The sequence below is a fragment of the Martes martes genome (genome assembly GCF_963455335.1).
Source record: "Martes martes genome assembly, chromosome: 3".
In the NCBI taxonomy this organism is placed as follows: Eukaryota; Metazoa; Chordata; class Mammalia; order Carnivora; family Mustelidae; genus Martes; species Martes martes.
The window spans coordinates 5,491,678-5,508,955 of NC_137890.1; the positions used below are offsets into that span (position 1 = coordinate 5,491,678).

At 42.9% G+C, this 17,278-nt stretch overlaps 1 protein-coding gene across 3 annotated transcripts in view; it reads left to right on the plus strand.

Moving 5' to 3' along the window:
* The window catches only part of EFNB2 (ephrin B2), a gene marked incomplete at its 5' end in the record, with an annotated part of 44,386 nt that overhangs the window by 19,199 nt on the left and 7,909 nt on the right, over nt 1–17,278 (plus strand). For all 3 annotated transcript variants that reach the window (XM_080798213.1, XM_080798215.1, XM_080798214.1), the window contains one exon: nt 2,811–3,094. In XM_080798213.1, the coding sequence (XP_080654339.1) occupies nt 2,811–3,094 (284 nt within the window). The remainder of the gene's footprint in view (nt 1–2,810; nt 3,095–17,278) is intronic.

Consider the following 17,278-nt stretch of genomic DNA (forward strand, 5'->3'; position numbering starts at 1 on the left):
CCTTTCATTTTGCCAAGCCATCGGATGACTTACCCTCCCCATCCATCACTCCCCCATCACTGACAGCTACCACTCTTTACATGATTTGTGCCTTCTGAAAATACAGTCTAAAACATGGTGGTCCCCCTAGCCAGACTGGCCCATAGGTCGGAGGTTCTTGACCTCAGCCCCGTCAGCAGAAGCTGTAACTCAGATTTGGTGAGTGAAGAGACAGCCATTAGCAGTTACTTACATGGCTGGGTGGAAATCTCCCGTGATCCTTTGGTTAAGTATGAAAAAAAAAAAAAAAAGAAAGAAAGAAAGAAAGGAAAAAAAAAAAAACCCTCTCATGAAGGGAACAGGTTCGAGGGAGCATTCTGAATAAAGAGCGAGCTTGGTGAGCCAGACGTCAGACACACGGGGTGTGATGTGGGAGAGTTCTGAGATGCGCAGCCATCACATGCGGCTGGGAGGTCTGATGCATTTCCTTAAGGAAACTGACTGGATGCACAAGAAAATGGGTCCTTCTGGCTGCCAAGGATCCTGATCTCTAAAGCCTGGGCAAGCCCCTGGAGAAGTGGCTCCGGGGTAAAAGTGGATGGGTGTGAAGGCAGAGCTTTGAGAGAAGGCAGACACAGGCCTGCAGACCTCGGCTGGGGTGTGGGGACTCTTTTAACAGCGTCTGCTGCGTGCTGCTCGCTCTGTGCCGGCTCCCAGAGGAGCAGATTGAGAATCAAAAATGTGCGGTGTGGGGAGCGCCCCCCGCAGGGATCGGCCTCTGGTTCTCGGATGTAGTGAAGATTTCCTGACAATGTCAAGGAATAAGACACGAGGAAAACGTTGTGTTCGGAAGGTGAGCCGTGTAATGGTCACCACGCTTCCTTCATACCGACCTCCAGGCAACCTGCCCCCACTTCTTAACCCAAAGGACACGTAGAATCACTGTGAGGGGCAGAAGTAAAGACAACAGAACTTCATCCACGAACATTCTGGTTCGGCCCTTCAGTCCCTCTCCCAGAACCCAGAGTTGTGTTTTACCTGCAAGAAAGACCGAACGGCCTACAGAGAAGACATGGGCACTCGGGAGGTGGGGGCTGGGAGTCGACTTTTCAAAGCATCTCCCCAGAAAACTGTATAAATGGCCAAGAAAGTCACAGAGAGCCTCTCATTAGTGGTGGTCCTCATTTGTCAAAAGTTTTAGAACTAGGCTTCAAGGGTGCACACTTGGTTGTTTGGAATTTGTCATTCTTATAAAAAAAATGTTTATTTTGAGAAAGACTTTGTTAAATGTGTCTTGTTCACTTTTCTTTCCTTCCCTTCTTTCTGTCTGTCAATGAAATGTCTTGTGTCCTTGCTAAAGGAGCTTGGGGGGGAAAGGTGGGAACCACACTTTTCTTTGGGATTATAAATGACACATTCCCAGAGAAGGTGACAAACCACCATGCAGCATGAATTTTTCCTGCCATAAAGAGTATTGGTTTTTAACATAAATCTATACTATAATTTGTTATGTTCTGTGGTGGTTCATAACAACCTCCTGCACTTTTCAGAAAATTAATACCGTTCATTAGCATAAATCATAACCCGTTTCCTCAGTCTGGGCTTGAAATTGGAGGTGCCCTATCATCCAGGAGCTCCCTTGCTCTCTCTCTCCGTGAATGATGACCCATTAATTGTCATGGCTGGTGGGCTTCCCCGGTAAAATAAAGGATTGGATTGGAAGGATTCAGATGTGATGCTTTGTTCTTGGGCTTTAATATTTTAATGAGCCCGCAGGCTTGGCTGCTTACCGAGGGAGGGACTAGATGGGGTTTCTGAGTGTGTTGTTAGTGTTAGCACTTGTGGATGGATGTTCATTAGAAAGCTCTTGTTTCAGTTACTCAGAGAAACTCCCCATTAGGAAAGATCTTTCAGCAGCATGGCAAGCAAGAAGGAGAAGGGAGAGGAGGGAAGCTTTTAGCTTTAAGCATTAAGGGGATATTGTATCCGTCGTCTTAGTTCTAAAGATTTGCTTCTAAGAATTAATTGGAGCAAATACATCTCAAGGCAGGAAAAAAGGTTTGTGGAGCAGGGACAGTGGTTGCTGTCCTGGCACTGCGAGGGCTTCTCATCTTGCAGCTGAATCAATAGGACAGGGAGTTACTTCTGGTTATCTTTTATGGGTTTGTAAGACATTTCTTTTGTTCGGTGTAATAAAAAACCCATTGTCTGATCAGTGACTGACTAATTACGATAAGTAATTTGAAACATTCTTGATGAAACTTGTCTGTTAATTAACATCAACAGCAAATGGAAACTAACAGGACAACAAAGTATGAGCGCACCCACTCTTCTTTGGAATTGACGCCATCTTTCTCTGGTGCGTCCAATAAACCAAAGCTGCCGAGGGCTAGAAAAATAACAAACAGGTGTGAAGGTCTGACTCACCACCTAGGAAAAGTTATTGTGAAGTTATACAAAGGAGTACTGAAATATTACAAGCGAGGGGGTGGTAGAAAGGAGTGTCAGGAGGTTGACCGATCCTGTTGTATAGAGTAAGGAGAGAGTGGGTCTTTTTCTTTTCTTTTCTCTTTTCTTCTCTTCTTTTCTTTTCTTTTCCTTCCCTTTTCTTTCTTCCCTTTTTTCTTTCTTTCTCTCTTTCTTTCTTTCCTTCTTAGAGCTTCATTCCTAAATACACTCATCCCCTGCTGATCTGAACTAAGTTACTTTTGGCAAATACAAATGTGGATTTATAAAATTGTACTTTGGAATTATTGACATTGGCTAAATTGTAATTATCGTTAATATTGTTAATTTTATCAACTCATGGCTTTTTTTTTATGCTTTTTTAGATTTCTACCTGGACAAGGACTGGTACTATATCCACAGATAGGAGACAAATTGGATATTATTTGCCCCAAAGTGGACTCTAAAACTGTTGGCCAGTATGAATATTATAAAGTTTATATGGTTGATAAAGACCAGGCAGACCGATGCACTATTAAGAAGGAAAATACCCCTCTTCTCAACTGTGCCAGACCAGACCAAGATGTAAAATTCACTATCAAGTTTCAAGAGTTCAGCCCTAACCTCTGGGGTCTAGAATTTCAGAAGAACAGAGATTATTACATTATATGTAAGTATAATTTTATTCATTTATCTTATAGAAATTAAAATAAGCTAAATAAGTCTGTATCAATTTTTTAAATTATTACTGTGGCAAATAACTTGGTGAGAATCTTTGCTGAAAATTGTCCATTTTTTTTTAAGAAACCTTAATTGAATGAGGACCCTGTACCAATATTATTCGATAATATAATACCCAAAGAGGAGAAAACCTCCTAGAGTTTTTATAGTATTGAAATAAATGGATATTTATGAATATACTCAGCATCTCTACTGACAAAACATTTTTAAGGACCACTGGTGAGATCTCATAGGTAAATCTTATGCGATGACTTTTCTCTTCACCCATCCATCTGTCCATCCGTCCATCTGTTCACTCACGCATTTAGTAATTTAGTTTTTACTCTGTGACAGAAGCTGTGTGTAAGTGCTAGGGAGTGAACAGTGATCAAGGTGGTGTGATGGTGCCCTTTCCTTGGGGAGCCCATAGATTCAAAGGATAGGGGGTTAGAGGCAAAACAGAATTACACACTGATGTGTTAAAACCAGATTTAGAAGTATAAGACTTGGGTTTGTTCAGTGAATTACCTTTTCCTTCAATCTGCGTAATAATATGACACATTGTGGCAGGAAACAGGTACTAGATATCCTTCGGGTCATACCTGAGCTGCTGCTCCCTTCGTGACACTGTGAGGGCAAAGGGGACAGGCATCCGAGCACATGCCTGCTAGGAGCAAGCGATGTGTGGGCACAAAGAGAGGGTTGTTCCAGGCCCAGGGTTTTGTCAGAGTGCAGTCTACGGGATTATTATCACTCAAGCCATGAAATCGTTTTTCTTTTTCTTTGGTGTAAAACTAGGCCCATAACTGGGCGGGAGTGTGCACGTGCTTGTTACCCCGGCTTCGGTTCATCAGGGGTGCAGAGCTCTGTCCTGGGATCCCATCCCATCTCTCGGTGATCCGGTGGAAACGGCTTTCTCAGCCTTCTGGCCGCTCTTGAGAATGCAAAGTCAGGAATTCACTGGCTACTTAGTACTCAATAATACCCTGTTTTTTACTACATGAGTTATTAAGACAAAGATGGTCATAGCTGCCTAATTATCTCGTCCTTGCTGCCAGCCTGAAACACCAGGGCCTGAAAACCTGTTTGGAAGCCAACGTGACACAGAGAGCGTGGCTTAGCAAGAGTCAGTGCCACAGAGAAAGGGAAAGTGGGGAATCACAGATTTAAGGGAATAATTATCATAAAATGAAAATAAAAGCATTCTGAGGCATGAATCAAGGAGGCGGGATGGTAAAGTGTGCAAAATAGCAGAGAAATCTTTGAACATTGAAGATAGTTATTGGGTAAAACCCATGAAGATACCGGAAGCCTAGTGGCTTGCTTATTTATTTATTTTAAGGACCTTTTAAGCAAGACTGTCTGCCAAGGACACTGATGTGTAGTGCAGGGACCTGATGAATTCCCAAGGAAGGCTGTGACCCCCTGGGCAGGTGGGAGAGAGCTCACATGTGCCTCGGGGCGGGCGGTGCTCTAGAGCCCCCCGACGCCTGCGGTTCCCAACATCAATCCCAAGAACTGTGTGTCCCGCCCAGGTGCGCGAGCCAGCTCTTCCCTGCAGATACGCCACCAGACCCAGATTCCGTCCTCTTATTTTCATTTATGACTTCATAAAGATGGCTTCGTACAATGTGCATCCCCCCAAGTGCAGGCAGGGTGCTGGGACGCTTCTGAGGTGGGGTGCATCACTTTTGTGTGTAACAGAGCGAGCACAGCGTAACTACGAGGCATCATTACGTGACAGGTGTGCATTTAGAGGCACGACTTAATTTACAGTTCCAATATTAATCTATACGGTAGAGGCATCTCTTCCTCGTCTTTCTGTAAAAACTCATCATGAGTTTAAGCGGCAGGTAGCCGAGCTCCCCTGGCCTCCAGAACTTGCCTCAGAGGGACGGTTTACCAGGTAAAACCTCACGGTAGCCTGGGATAAGAGAATCTTTCTTAAAATAGAGTGTGAAACAGCGAGAGGCTGTTGGAAGGCTGCCGGCCAAATGAGTGTCCGGGGCTGAAGGCTGGCCAACAACCGGGGAGACACTTCCCAGACCCCTTAGCGATCCCGTCCCGTCACAGACATAGGAAGACACTGCAGGTACCTGGGAAAAGCCGGAAGCTCATTCCTCATGCCCGGCCCCGGCCAGCAGAGCTCACGCACTGACAGACAGCTTTCCCTGAAAAGGAGATGACAGACGAGCAGGGCACGTTTTACAATTCCTTAAAAAGTTAATGCTGACTTTCCATTGCTTCTGCGAGAATTCCAAGATTTTTAGAAGTCTCTGATTTCCACATCGCACACTCACTCACCATACACCCCGGAGTCACTCTTGACTTAAACGAGGACTACTCAAGACGGCGTAATGGAGAGCCCTCAGACTCACAAATGTATCTCGAACACCTCAGGCCCTCAGTTCGCTTTGAGACCGTTAATAATGTGCGTTTGGGAGATGCGGCAATACACCTTGTATCCCAACTCCAAATCTTCGTTGTCTAAGCACCTTCATCACTACGAGCATGTGTGTTAACATCATAATCACTGTGAGCTGGTTCCTTGTCACGGGCAGGAACCAGAGAAGTGACGGTGTGGAGTCACGCTACCCTCCAAGGGGAACAGTCCAGTTTGCCAGTAGTCAGCCCGGGTGCTGGATAACACCCCAGGGAAACTGATTCCAGGAGCAATGGGCCAGCAGCCTGGGGAGCTGGGGTCGAGTCCCTTGCCTGCACTTAAGGAGAAAGTCACCTTACCTCTTGAATTTTGATTTCTTTTCTAGAAAGTTCTTTTGTCGTTTTTCTTATGGCCAGTGATGGAGGCCTGTAGTTCCAAACCATTCTGTGGTTGGATATATACATCCCGTGTGGGATCTCTTGTTAGTGTGTCTCTTCTCCAGTTGAAATGGATGGAATCTGCTGTAAATTCAAAGACCTTTACTTTGATTTACAGCATTACCAGATTTTTAGAATATAGTCATCGGGCTTTGGAGTTTTGGAAGTAAATATTAATTTTTAATTGCGAGTATATTTTTAAACCTACCAAGTATCCACTAAATTCCCTTAGGAAGTGACATGACAAAATGATACGCTTCCTCATTAGCTCTTCTCATAGATGATTACTTGCTTTGACATGTAGCAAAATGATATATGTGGGTTTTCTTAATATTTAGAATTGACTTTTTCAAGTGACCTATTTCAGTAATTAGCCTTAGGCCTGATTTGCATCATCAAACTCCTAATCTTAAATGATCCAGAAATAGGGATGTTAGTGCCATTTGGTCTGAAAAAGCCCCCCTCCCCCGTTCTTTATGACATTCACTTTCTCCATTGCCTTAAAAGCATAGTAAGCATTTATATAACCTACAGTTATTTTTGTCTTTAAAATTTCAAAAAGTTTATGAAATAACTATCTGTTCTTAAGTGCCCGTTTTCAAGGGAAGCTCTATAAACACTCCAGTTCATGGAGGGGAGCACTCCTAACTGTGTTCTCAGCCTTCATCTGTGTTTGTGTCAGTGGGTTTTCTGGTAGACACTCCTGTGCGTGGCTTACGGTTTCTTTTAGAGATGAGAACACTGGGCCGAATGAGTCAGCAGTTTTGGTCAGTCCGCCCTTTGCAACATTCAACCTTATGAAGGTTCTGTAGGTCACTTGTGCGACCTCAGCATGGAACCTTGCAAAATACCAACAAAGACGTTGTCTTCACTCTACCGAGATCGTGTGAGTCAGAGATGGATGAAAAATGAGTGCCGTTGTGTCAGTACTTTTTAAGTGAACAGTGGCCACAGCTGAGCTGTGTGACAGAGAAGGCCACAGGCACCAGGCCCCTCCCAATTTAGCCGTCTGTAAGTTCTATGGCATTTTACCTCAAACCCATAGCCGAGACTTGGACTTGTGGAATAAGTCTGAACGCTATTTCTAACAATTGTTGGATTAAAGATTGTTCTTTAACGTATGCCCTGCCGCACCGGCAGTGGGCCTTCCCAAGCTGCCCCTCCCTTTCCTTGCCGTGGGAAGGCCGAACGAGCTTGACTGAGTTATGATTTCCTAGGTCATTGGTTTAGTTCCCCCAAGCAATTTTCTAAAAATCAGAGCATATGAAATTGGAAGCCGCCGCAGTCAGCTTCGCTTTGCTGTTTCTTAGGCATAAAGTTCACTTCTGAGCAAAATTGCAAAATAAATTAAAATGCTTGCATACAAATAGAACAAAACGCTTTTCTTCAAGAATCAAAACAGAGGAATAGCAGATTTCATTTCCTGCATTTTCGTTAAATATATATGTGTATATGTATATTTTTTTAAGTTTATATTCATTTACTTGGGTTTGTTTTCCTGTCATGTTTCCAATTTGCTTATTTCAGGAAGTAGGTCTGACAACTGACAGAAAACATATGGGATGTACCGTAACCTCTCCCCAGCAAGACAGTTGTGGGAGCTTTCGAATAACCTTTCACGTGTAGATTTCTCTTCAGATATATAAGAATGTGTGGCCTGTGTAATGATTATGGGTTCTCTGTCATGAGTTAATTTATATGATAAATGTAGCAAAAGCTTCATTTCCATTAAGTTTAATGATAGGACAGTATCAGCTTGTTACTTATGTCCCTGACGTTGGGGTGAGGATTTATGTTTTAGACCTTGTATAGAATTGCCAAATTCCGGCATTTAAACACCTTTCTATTTCTAACCTACAACTGTCCTCTTTGTAATGGAATGTCCTTCAGACTCTTGGGTGCCTGGACCATTGTCTGCACACACCAGTTTGGGTGACAGACAAGCGTGGTGGGTGGGAGTCCGGAGTCCGACAGACCTGGTTCTTGAGCGCCCTTCAGCAAGTAACTTCCCCGGCCTCGGCCTCGAGCTCTTCATCTGTAAACTGGACAAGCTGTCGGGACCGGCCTCAGCAGATCCACCTAAGTTTAAGTGGGTGTTACATGTCAAGTGCTCATTTCCAAGGTTGGTCCTAATGGGTACAACCACGGAGTCCCCTTGGAGCAAAGCGTGTGAGGTCAGAAGACCAAGGGCAAAGCGATGCCTTCCTGCAAGCTAGCGGGCGGGGAAGATGTACCCACAAAGTGTAATTTATTTGCAAACCATCCATAAAATGAAACTCCAGAGAGTTTACAAGTTTCAGTAAGGCTGCATAACTTAATTATAAGATCTCTGCTCTTTGTCTTAGAGTGTTATAAAAGTTCTTTTGTCCCTGGGCTTCCTCGATCAAGAAACATAAATTTATATACCTTTTTGTTGGTGGAATTGCCCGAGCTTGTTAGCAGATCCTCTGTAAGACCCAAAAGAGACAGACCGGGAGGAGTGTTCTGTACATATAATCATTTCCCTGCTTGTCCTTTCACCAGCCTTGCCAGAGCTTTTTCATAGTTCCCCAGCACACAAAGGAAACACTGTATTTTTATTGATAATTTCAGCAACATCCTAATGTAGTATATTTTCCCAGAGGAAAAAAATTATGTTAGGGTCGCCTTGTCACGGAGGCTAGCTGGGAAAGAACATTTCATTAGTCTGATAAGTGGAAGTGTGTTTCTATTATTTTTTAACATAACGTGAAATCCTCCTCTGATGGTACTGTGGGCTCTCTCCGAGTGTAGCAGGAAGCCTCCTGGTTGATTTTTTCCTATGAATAAAGCTTACATTCTTTCCACGGAAGTTACAGTCTCAGTTTCTGCCCAACTGACTCTGTTCATACCCAACGGTGTCACCTGGGCAGTAGTGAGAGGCCTGTGGACGCTCTTCCTTATTTCCAAAAGTCACTAAGGAAAGAAGAAGACTGATTTTGTAAAGCGATGAGAAGACGAGGGAGGGGAAAGACTGAAAACCCTATGTGCAAAACAAGAGCAAAGCGAGACCAGATGAGAAACGAGGATTACTTGGAAAAAAAAGAATTCTTTATGAATTGCCCAGAGTAAAACTGCCTTTACGGTTTCATAAGATACATGCTAATATCTCCAGTGCCTGTATTTATAGTTTTTTTAAAGTTCACTTAGCCTTATAAATAATGGAATAATACTAGAGAATGAGCGAGAGATAGTTTCTTTCTTAATAGCCTTTAATATTCACCTTGAAGATGAGAACTGAAAGCAAAATAAAGCACTTAAAAAAAAATAGCCAAGAGGCACAGACAGACATAAAAAGATCACTTTGAGAAAACTTATTTGTGTAGTTCTTAAGAGTCACACATTTGTTCCTAAAATTCTGAGATCCCAGGCTAGGTGTTTGATGACTTCAAAAGGGAAGTGTTATGGCCTCACATACTCTGTGTCCCTTGGCAGTCTCAGAAACAGGTGGTAGAGAAATTTTTATCACTGTGAGAAAACAAGAACGTAGAAAGTCTGAGTAGTTCCTAAATGGCGCGTACGGTTTGCCCTGCCATGAAACGCAAAGGTCAAGGCTCCAGCCAGGACTGTGGGAACCCCGAGACCAGCATCTTCAGCCTGTGACGGTGCCCCTGGGTCACCGGGTGTGCACATGCCTACCTCGTGAGATGAAAGGTCGCGTACATACGTGTTCCGTCCCGTGCGTGGCTTAGTGGAGGGAGTGTGCGTAACGCTCACACACATACGTAGTGACGTAAAGACTCTCGTGGGTACACACAGCACGTACGGAGCAGTACGAAGAGGCTCACACGGTTCAGACTAGTGATCGCTGTGCTTGTCCAAACGTGTCGGGCCTGCACACTGTTTTCTAGCGGGCGGCCTGGAACCGACTTTGGGTGTAGTCCCTGGAGCTGAGCGCAGGAGATCCTGCGGGAGCAGGAGGAAGGGAGTTGGGGTCCACGGGGAAAGGGGGTTGTAACAGCAGCGCGCCAGGTCTTCCACGTTTCCTCTTCGCTTTTAGATCTTTTCACCAAGGCCGTGTCTCCATAAGACTGTTCCTGTGCGTTCTTAAAAAGTGACCAAGTCCTTCAGGCGCCTCAGTGGAACGTTGCTAAATAGCAAAATTATAAGCATTGTAAATTTCTCAAATATACAAACTGAGGCAATGAGACTTCCGATTTCCTTAGTCAAATACAAGTGCTACGTTCGGGATGGATGGGTGGACGGACGGACAGACGCACGGATGGGCAGCACTTCGGGCACGAGCGTATTGGATGATGTTACAGGGGAACCAGGCTGTGTGTTACTAACAAGGTTCTGCTTTGAAAAGGGCTTTTTGCACGACTGAAGTAGCCCAGTTTCATTGTTCCTGGTGTTCAACCAGGAGATGAAGGTATTCTTTTATTGAAGCAAACATGTGGAAAATTGCTCTGGATTCCTAGAGTATAGAATGTGTCCCCTGAATGGAATCGGGTTCATGTGTAGGGCACATTCAGACCAGGCATTTATTGGGGTTACCCCTGGTCTCTGGATGGTCAAAGCGAATAACGTCACGTCCATCCAAACTCTCGTGCCATGGAGAGTGGCGCGCTTTCTCCTCTGCAGTGTTACCTTCGAAACTGTCAGCAAACATTAATTCAGTCACTAGTGAAGTCTTACCACCCAGAGATGAACCCTGCCCCAGATGGGTATTTTCCACTTCAGTGCTGCAGACGCCCAATTACTAGGCCATTAATATCATTGCAGGCGATTAGTGACAGTAGAATGAGCAAGAAGTTGCGGGATGGGTGCCCTCCCCGCCAGGCACTTTTTACTCCGACCCCCTTTGCTATCTAGACATTTCCGTATCTCCACACAGATATTTTCATGATGAAGACTGTTAAAAAGCCGGGAGTGGGCCGTGGCTTGTGGGCTAGAAACCATTCACGCAAACACTTGCCTCTTCATGATTCAGGATGTCTCCGTGACACTCTGTCACCGCCTGTTGACCAGGAAGTCTCCATTTTACAAATCTGAAGGCTTAAGTAAGGCGAATGTAGACATTAGGGGATGATGTTTTATCTTTTGGACTCCTACATCGTTCTTGCCGTATTTCTTTTCTTTCTTTTTAGCGTGAGTTTGGTCATTCTATCGAAGTGGTCATCTGGCCACCTGTTTCTTAAAATGTAATTCTTTTCAGTAGATTTTGGCCCGTATTAAGATCGACTCTCATGCACTGTTGACTATCACATAGTCAGGATGTTAATTTTGTCTGAATTGCTCTAACAATAAGATTAATTCCCTTAAAGCATATACTAGATGAAAAAAATTTTTTTTAAATGAGATCTTATTGAATTTTTTTTTTCCTATTAAAGATTCCACCTGCATAAATCATCCTCACTTTTAACCATAAAATCCTAGAAAGGGATGTTTTCCCTCAGCAGAATTCCTTAGAAATAGAGACTCTAAGGCATTGCAAGCAATATTTTCAGGGGAAATAGAGTAAACCACTCCATAATCAGTGTCATGTGGTTCGCATGCCTCTAGTGAAAGAAAAGAGGGACTGGTCATTTATTGCCAGGACTGTTTGATCTTTCTCAGAAAAATGTCACTGCACTGCTGGAGCTTGGTCTTTCATCGACCCATATCCCCTGTGTGTCCCCACGCGTGCTCACACACGCACACCCACGTGCACGCGCACTGTCACTGCTTCTCACCCCATCCTTTGCAGTCCCGTTGTAGTAATCAGTGACTCTTCAGGACTATGTCATCAAAGGTAACTGTGGCTCTGAGCATCTTTAATGATGGTCACGACCTGCATCTTTGTATACAGTTCTTGATGGTTCAAAGATTTTATGAGTAAGCAGTGATAGAATTTTTTATGCTCTAGATGTGGTGACTGTCACTTTGTATTTTTACTATTCTCTCAATAGGTTGGCCTCCCTCAATGTCCCAAGTCTTATGTGATCTACGAAATGGGAGATACAGTGAATATACTGGGCATTCCATAGAGTAGCCCGTTGTCTTCTCCTCCTTCCCCCCAAAATTAATATAAAGTGGCAAAGTAATATATGTCATTAAATCTTTTAGTAAACGCACAAAGACAGCTGACTAAACTGTTTCAAGGTTGTTACTCCTCCTCTTATTTTCTGAGCTGTCAGCAGAATATCCTATCATTGCTCACGATGAAACTTTGCAAATGAGGAAATGAAATTACACTATCTTACTCAAGAGCATCCATTTATATTTGATACCTGGTATCTTTACTCACGTTTTAATGCTAGAATGCAACAGGGAAGGGCTGAATTGTGACTCCATTTTTAAATTCATTTTTCCAAATCATTCTGTCTAGCAGAGAAACTAATTAATTGTGTTGTGTGGAAGTCACTGGGGCTAAGCCAGTTATTAATTCTTAATGCATGATTTACTGCTTTAAAATTTCAAAACACAGCCATAGTGATGTGGTTTTAATTCAAGTGATTCTTCTTATCATACTGGAACAATGTTTCCTTGGCTGAGAAACCCACACATCCTACCTCACTAGTCCCTTATACAGTGTTTAAACTGTGACCTGTTCCCCACACACTAAAATCAGTTCATCCAATGCCAGCAAGGGCTATCTCGTCGAGGAGAGATTAAAACAAAACAAAAAACCTTTTTGTGGATCTATATTTCACTTTGAAAATACCTTCCTTTGTATTTTTCTTTTTTCAAAGAGAGGCCATTTTAAGAAGCATTTCTATAGCAAAGATAAGGCAAATTTGATATTATGGAATGAAATGCCCTGTACTTTGAAATAATGCTGATTTTTTTTTTAAACATCTTCCCAAACAAAAATAACGGAGCCCTTGGATGACACATTCCTCATCTCTTACACTATAAATCCACAAAGAAAAACACAAAAAAGGAGTTAGAAGAAGGGAATTTTTCCTCCTTTTGGCACATGATACAGCAGTTTCTGTCTCAGAAGTTTTTATTAATTACAGAAAAAGGTGTTTATTTTTGGCATTCAGTGAACATTATGATCTCCATGTTTGGAATCTTTCTCCTCAGTCAGTATCTGAAAGGATACTCCCCATACTCGAGGCATGAAAATCTGCCCTGAGATTTAGAGATCGAGTCCCTGTTTTCGTAGTCCCCACTGGGAATATGAGTTGGTGTCCAGGGGTTAAGGACCTAGGTCTCAAGTTTCCTGGGTTATATGTTCACAGTAACTGATTGCATTTTTATCAGGCTCCCTGTTTTCCAACTTGCAGATCTCATTCCATCTTTCTTCGTTTTTTGTTTTTTGTTTTTTGTTTTTTCTTTCTTTAGACACTCTGGGTTCCTAGCCCTGGTGCAAGGCAGGAACCTAGTTTGTGTGCTGTGTTTATTTGAATCTCATGGCTTCCCCTTGCATGTCTCTTGATTCTGCTTCTTTCAGTTCTCAGTTTGTCAGGTGACAGGCTTCTGGTTCTTCTGAGTCGGGGTTGAGCTGAAGGAGAGACCGATGTGCATGGAAAGACCGGCCCGAAGAAATCAAAATTAGGAGGGCCGGCGTATCATGACGTGGTAGAAGAGAGTAGTGTAGGGAAGATGACACTGATAGAGAGTTGTCAGAAAATGCTGTTTGTTTCATAATCAAAAAAGAGTAAATATGTCCCGTGTAGCTTTAGATAATTATGGTTTTTATTCTAAACAGTCAACTGAACTCTGGCTACTGACCCGATATGCTTATTACCTGTCTCTCTTGGGTTGACTGCTTTGATGAAGTGGATAAAAATATTTGCCTTTGAGTGTCTGTCGGTCACCTGTGCCATCTCGGCCCCCCCCACCCCCCGCTGTGCCCCATCCCAACAAGCTACATTTTAAAATAGTTGGAAATACCTTCCAGAGTAGGAGTGTAGGAGTGTGTTTTTCATCCTCTCCAGCATAACCAAGAATTTTCCTTCATAGCTTCGGAGTGAAGCTGTATATTATCCTGGAGAATTCTTTTGTGCTGCCCTCATTCCTGACCTCTTTGCGAAAGAGGCCCATGTACCCGCACAAACCCAGCAGCAAATCCTCCATCTGATTAGCACAGCGTTCCCGATGTGATAGACCGAAAACAGCCCCCCGGGGGGCAGGGCGGTAACAAACAGACGAAGCCATGTTCAAATGCACTATTACTTCCTCTCTGTGGGCACAGTCTAGGAAACACAGCCAGAAAAGATTCTTGCCCCTTTAGTCTGTTTTATTCACTGGTTCTCTTTTCCCTACTCTGATAACCGGCGTAGGATTGCCCGGGAGTCAGAACTGCAGCAAAGTGGGAGTCCGTGTGCACGTTCACGGGGAACCACAGATGGTGGCCGGTGCAGTTTTCAGAAGTAAAGAACGTCTCAGGCAGTGTGAACTCAGGGTCCTTTTTTGCTGAGCAATGATCTCCACCCACTGAAAATCAGGCCTCAGGGGAGCAATCTAGTGATTTCAGTATACTTACGGCATGCAATTAGATCCCCGAAGCTGAGGCTTTTAAAAGCAGGCCATAAAATGCCCATGCATCTTTATTAAACCTATTTTCTAACTGGATGGAGAAACTTTTCTAGTAATTTTTAATTTTATAAAGTCTCTCTTTTTTTTGTTTTTTTTCTCTAGGCCATGGGGGAAAAATGTCTGGGCACTAAAAGCTTAGGTATATCAGTGGTTTTTTTTTTTTTTTCTGTCTCTAAATGATTAAATGCAATTTCATCCATTTAGTAATACTGTAATTGTGGTGGCATTAGCTAATACCGGCAGAGAGACGCAAAGAAAAACTAAGTATAATGAGGTAACAATTTATTTTTACTCTTTCTCTAAGTTAAAAATTCCTAATACATTCAAATCAACAGTAAAAATACTGCAACATTGTCTCCTGAAATGCAAGTAGATTTTTCTCCCCAAGCATGAGCAATTTCTTGTTTTTCAAGCAGGCTGCCACTATGCCTGTTTGTAAAGCTTCTGGTGCCTGGATGTTGTGGCAGAAATCAGAAATCAATTGTGGCTTTATTTCAAAGCTCGCTGCCCAAAGGAGGTACAGTCAGGATGAGACACCTGTCAGGGTCCTTGGTCACGGCAGTGACAGGGGGACCACAACACTGAGAACCACACTCCCTACACTCCCTGATGAGGTGGTATGGTAGGAAGAGTGAGGTTAATTTTCATTATGGTAGCAAAAATAAAATAAGTTCAAGTCCCTCTAAGTTATTTTAAGTATGTTCAGAAGTTTACTTTCTGAAGTTTCAGTTAGGTGCTGACATCTGAAAACCGGGCTTTTTGTGACCACTCGGGTCATTCCTAACAGAGGGCAGGGCAAAAATCTTTCCATGACAGAACATCTCACTGTATAACAGAGTTTATCCCCTTCTTAAACAACCAGGTATTGGGGATGGTATGTTAACATTAGTAATGAATTTTTCAATATCTTCCAGTAAACTTTGCTGCTCCCAAGTTGACTCAAAGGGGAAGGAAGCAGAGTCTGGAATGCACATCACAACGTTTTACCTCCTGGCCCACCCTCCCCCTTCACCCCCACACCTCCAAAACAGCAGCGGCCTCTGGTGTCCTGGAACCCCAAGAACCATGCAAAGGCACAAGCTTCCATTTCCCTCTGTGCGACTCAGGCCAGAAGGCTTTCTTCCCAGCCCCCTCCCCACCCCTGCCCCCAAAGAATAAAAAAGTTTCAACTGTTAAAGATGCAAAGCAGGTTCGTTCTCCTGCTGCACAGTTTCTCTCCTCCCGTCTTAGAGTCTGTAGATGCTAAATTATAGATCGCAATTTAATTTGAATACTTGAGTTCTTTATGTGGGGGGTTATTTGGACAGCATTTAGGGTAAACCAAAAGGAGTGATGAAAGCACTGATATTCAGAAAGGGCGTTGACTACAAATTAAAATCAGAAGAAAAAAAAAATCACCCAGTGATGCGCTCCTCTGTGCTTGTTTCCAAAGTAACAAAGGAGAAGCAGTCAGCACTTTTGCATTCTGTTCCCAGGTGAAGCTTCTTTACCTTGTCTTACTTAGCCTTTCTGGTTCTGGTATTCATTCCTTTTTTTTTTTTTTTTTTCCTCTTATATGTGAATCTCTGACCTTATTACCTCAAGGTTAAAATAAACAAACCTCCATAGCCTTCCCCTTTCCTGTGCATGACCCTTCAGGTCTTATTTTTAACATATTTGTTAAGCTGTGAGCTGGAAAAAGTCATTTCACTGCATTTGGGTGCACTTTTGCATGTGGGCACATTTATGTGCATATGACTTAGAAAACATGGAGATTCCATTTGAATTAAGTAAACTAAACTTTTGAAGCCATCGGCCAAATAAAGACCTCAGCTTTCTGCGTTTTTCTACATGAGAACATTTCCTCATTTTTGAGAAAGATCAACTGAGAAAACTTGAACTAAGTGAAGAATCTAGCACTCCCCAAAAGGGTGCTTGGTCATAGATAGCCGCACTGTTTTATGCCTTTAGGAGGCAAAGACACTTCAAAATTTAGGAACCTGCCTAGAGGAGGGAAAAGGGAAAGCGGATGGAGAAATGGGGAGAAAAAAAGATTTTATTAGATTCACAGAGGCATATAAAGTTTCTTTATAGGTATTTGTTTTAACTCTTCTGCCAGATATTTTCTCAACAATCTACAAGAAGGTATTGTCTATTTTTTACCCCCCAAATTATGATGGCAGTGTTGCCCGTTTTCCCAGGAGAAACTCAGTGCCAGCATCAGCAGACGAGGGAGGTATGATTGTAAGACTGTAAACTTTAAGGAAAGACTCAGATAAGCAAAGAGATATTTATACACACAAGAAGCAGCCATTGTTTTTAAGGGAAACAGTGAAAGTAAAAGTCGGTAACTCAAGAACACAAAGACAAAAGTAGGTCTTATTTTGCAGCTAATACAATTATCTGTAGCGTGCATATTTCTGTGCGTGCATGTAGCCCTTGTTTGCCATTTGGAAAACAACCCATTAAAAGAATGTCTTTGGATTTATTTTTACCAGAAATGCTGTCCCTGTTTCCATGCCTTGAGAAGTACAGTGTTAGTAGACAAGCCTTTGATAATCCAAGTAGAGAATGACTTACAGTGCAGAAATGTATATGAAACACTTCTGTTCCTTGTCCCTTGAACTTTGGAGGAATGAGAATGTCTAGCACCTTCTTCTCTCTTCTGGAACTTGACCTGTAACTTAGATCCTCTTCCTCAGCAAAGTCCCTGGCAGGCTGTCTTTTCGAAGCTTTAGTTACAATGCTAATCAGAGGACACACCATCCGAAGAAGACAGAACAGCAGTGTTTTTCAGTAGACCATAGGCTGTTTTTTTTTAAAGTACTGAAAATGGTCAAATGCTCTA